The following is a 1,236-nucleotide window of genomic DNA, read 5'->3' as shown; positions in this document are numbered from 1 at the left end:
ACCAGATCGCCGGTTATGCACGAACAGATATTTATCGTTAGCTCATTTCTTTTGAAAGTACATATTGTTTTCTGTTAAAATGTGATTTGTAAACAAGTCATTGTATTGAAAGGACATACATCAGGGGAATGTAAATGCTTACTATCCAGCGTCTTTTGTTTTTGTCACATCACTCAGGATGTACGACAGCAATGACATGATAACTCGCAGTGGTGGAGAGCTAAATCTTTCCCAAACGAAAATCATATTGTTGAAATAGTGTTAGAACACTGTTGGAGGGAACATTTATTTCCTCTCCTCAAATATTCATTCGTTGATATTCGTTTTATCATGGCTGTCAGCAAAGTTTTGTGACTGTTCTTACCACAAATTTGTTTAGATTTATATTTTTCCAGTGAAAATTAGCATAAAGTTAGCAATCGCAGCAGTGCCGTCAAATGCCAGATCTGTTAACCTTCGTTCTATATCTCTGGGCTGCGTAGTAATTAAGATATAAACAAACAGTAAGTACCACGACAGCAGTGAATATCGACTGTGTTACAAGCACTGCTAGCCAGCGGCTCGCTGTCAATCATTGTAAATGTTTCCTTCCAGAAAAAAATCATCTATGCAAGCACAACTTGTATTAGTTACATCTATCCACGGAGTTATGTATAGTGCACTCATAGGGTATAATTATCAAGTATATTGTACATTTGTATTCTGTTATCCCAAATAAAATCTAAAAAATAATCCTTTGCACATTTAGATAGTGTATCTTTGATTGCAGTAGTTTATGCTTTTGATTTTGACTTTTGAGTGTGCGCTGATGCATCATGTAAGTCTTCATATGTGCACATGATAGGTCATGTATATTTTACATTATCTTTGTATTCTTGTCTCTATCTTTCTGTCTGTATAGTCCACTGTTTCTGAAATGTGATATGATTATTTTATTTTTAAAAAATATAATTAAATTTTGCCTTTACCGGACCTATGCACAAAGAATTGTTAAGGAGGATGTGGCATAGTTCAGTGGCAGAGCGCTGGCATTCCAGTAGTAAGGTCTTAGATTTGCGCACGTCGCCCTTCTCAGTCGACTCAGCCGTGAGTACCTCAGCATTCTGAAGTTAGAGTTGGGACCTGCCATCCCGCGGTATGTACGCATATCCAATAACATATCCAGAGCGTCCACCTGAATATGGGGACCAATTTTGACTTTTTAATACAAGGAGAAAAACGACTTACATGTCCTTG

The 1,236-nt window shown here is 37.0% G+C and overlaps 1 protein-coding gene across 1 annotated transcript in view; it reads left to right on the top strand.

The window, feature by feature from the left end:
- LOC119592261 (peroxidasin-like) overlaps window positions 1-496 on the top strand; it is an 8,880-nt gene extending 8,384 nt beyond the window's left edge. Inside the window, exon 7 of the mRNA XM_037941089.1 lies at window positions 396-496. Within this exon, the coding sequence (XP_037797017.1) occupies window positions 396-496 (101 nt within the window). The remainder of the gene's footprint in view (window positions 1-395) is intronic.
- The last annotated feature ends 740 nt before the right edge of the window (window positions 497-1,236 follow it).

The sequence above is a fragment of the Penaeus monodon genome, chromosome 30 (assembly GCF_015228065.2).
Source record: "Penaeus monodon isolate SGIC_2016 chromosome 30, NSTDA_Pmon_1, whole genome shotgun sequence".
NCBI classification, from domain to species: Eukaryota; Metazoa; Arthropoda; class Malacostraca; order Decapoda; family Penaeidae; genus Penaeus; species Penaeus monodon.
The sequence above is the reverse complement of the archived record's forward strand: the minus strand, read 5'-3'. Positions and strand labels throughout refer to the sequence as shown.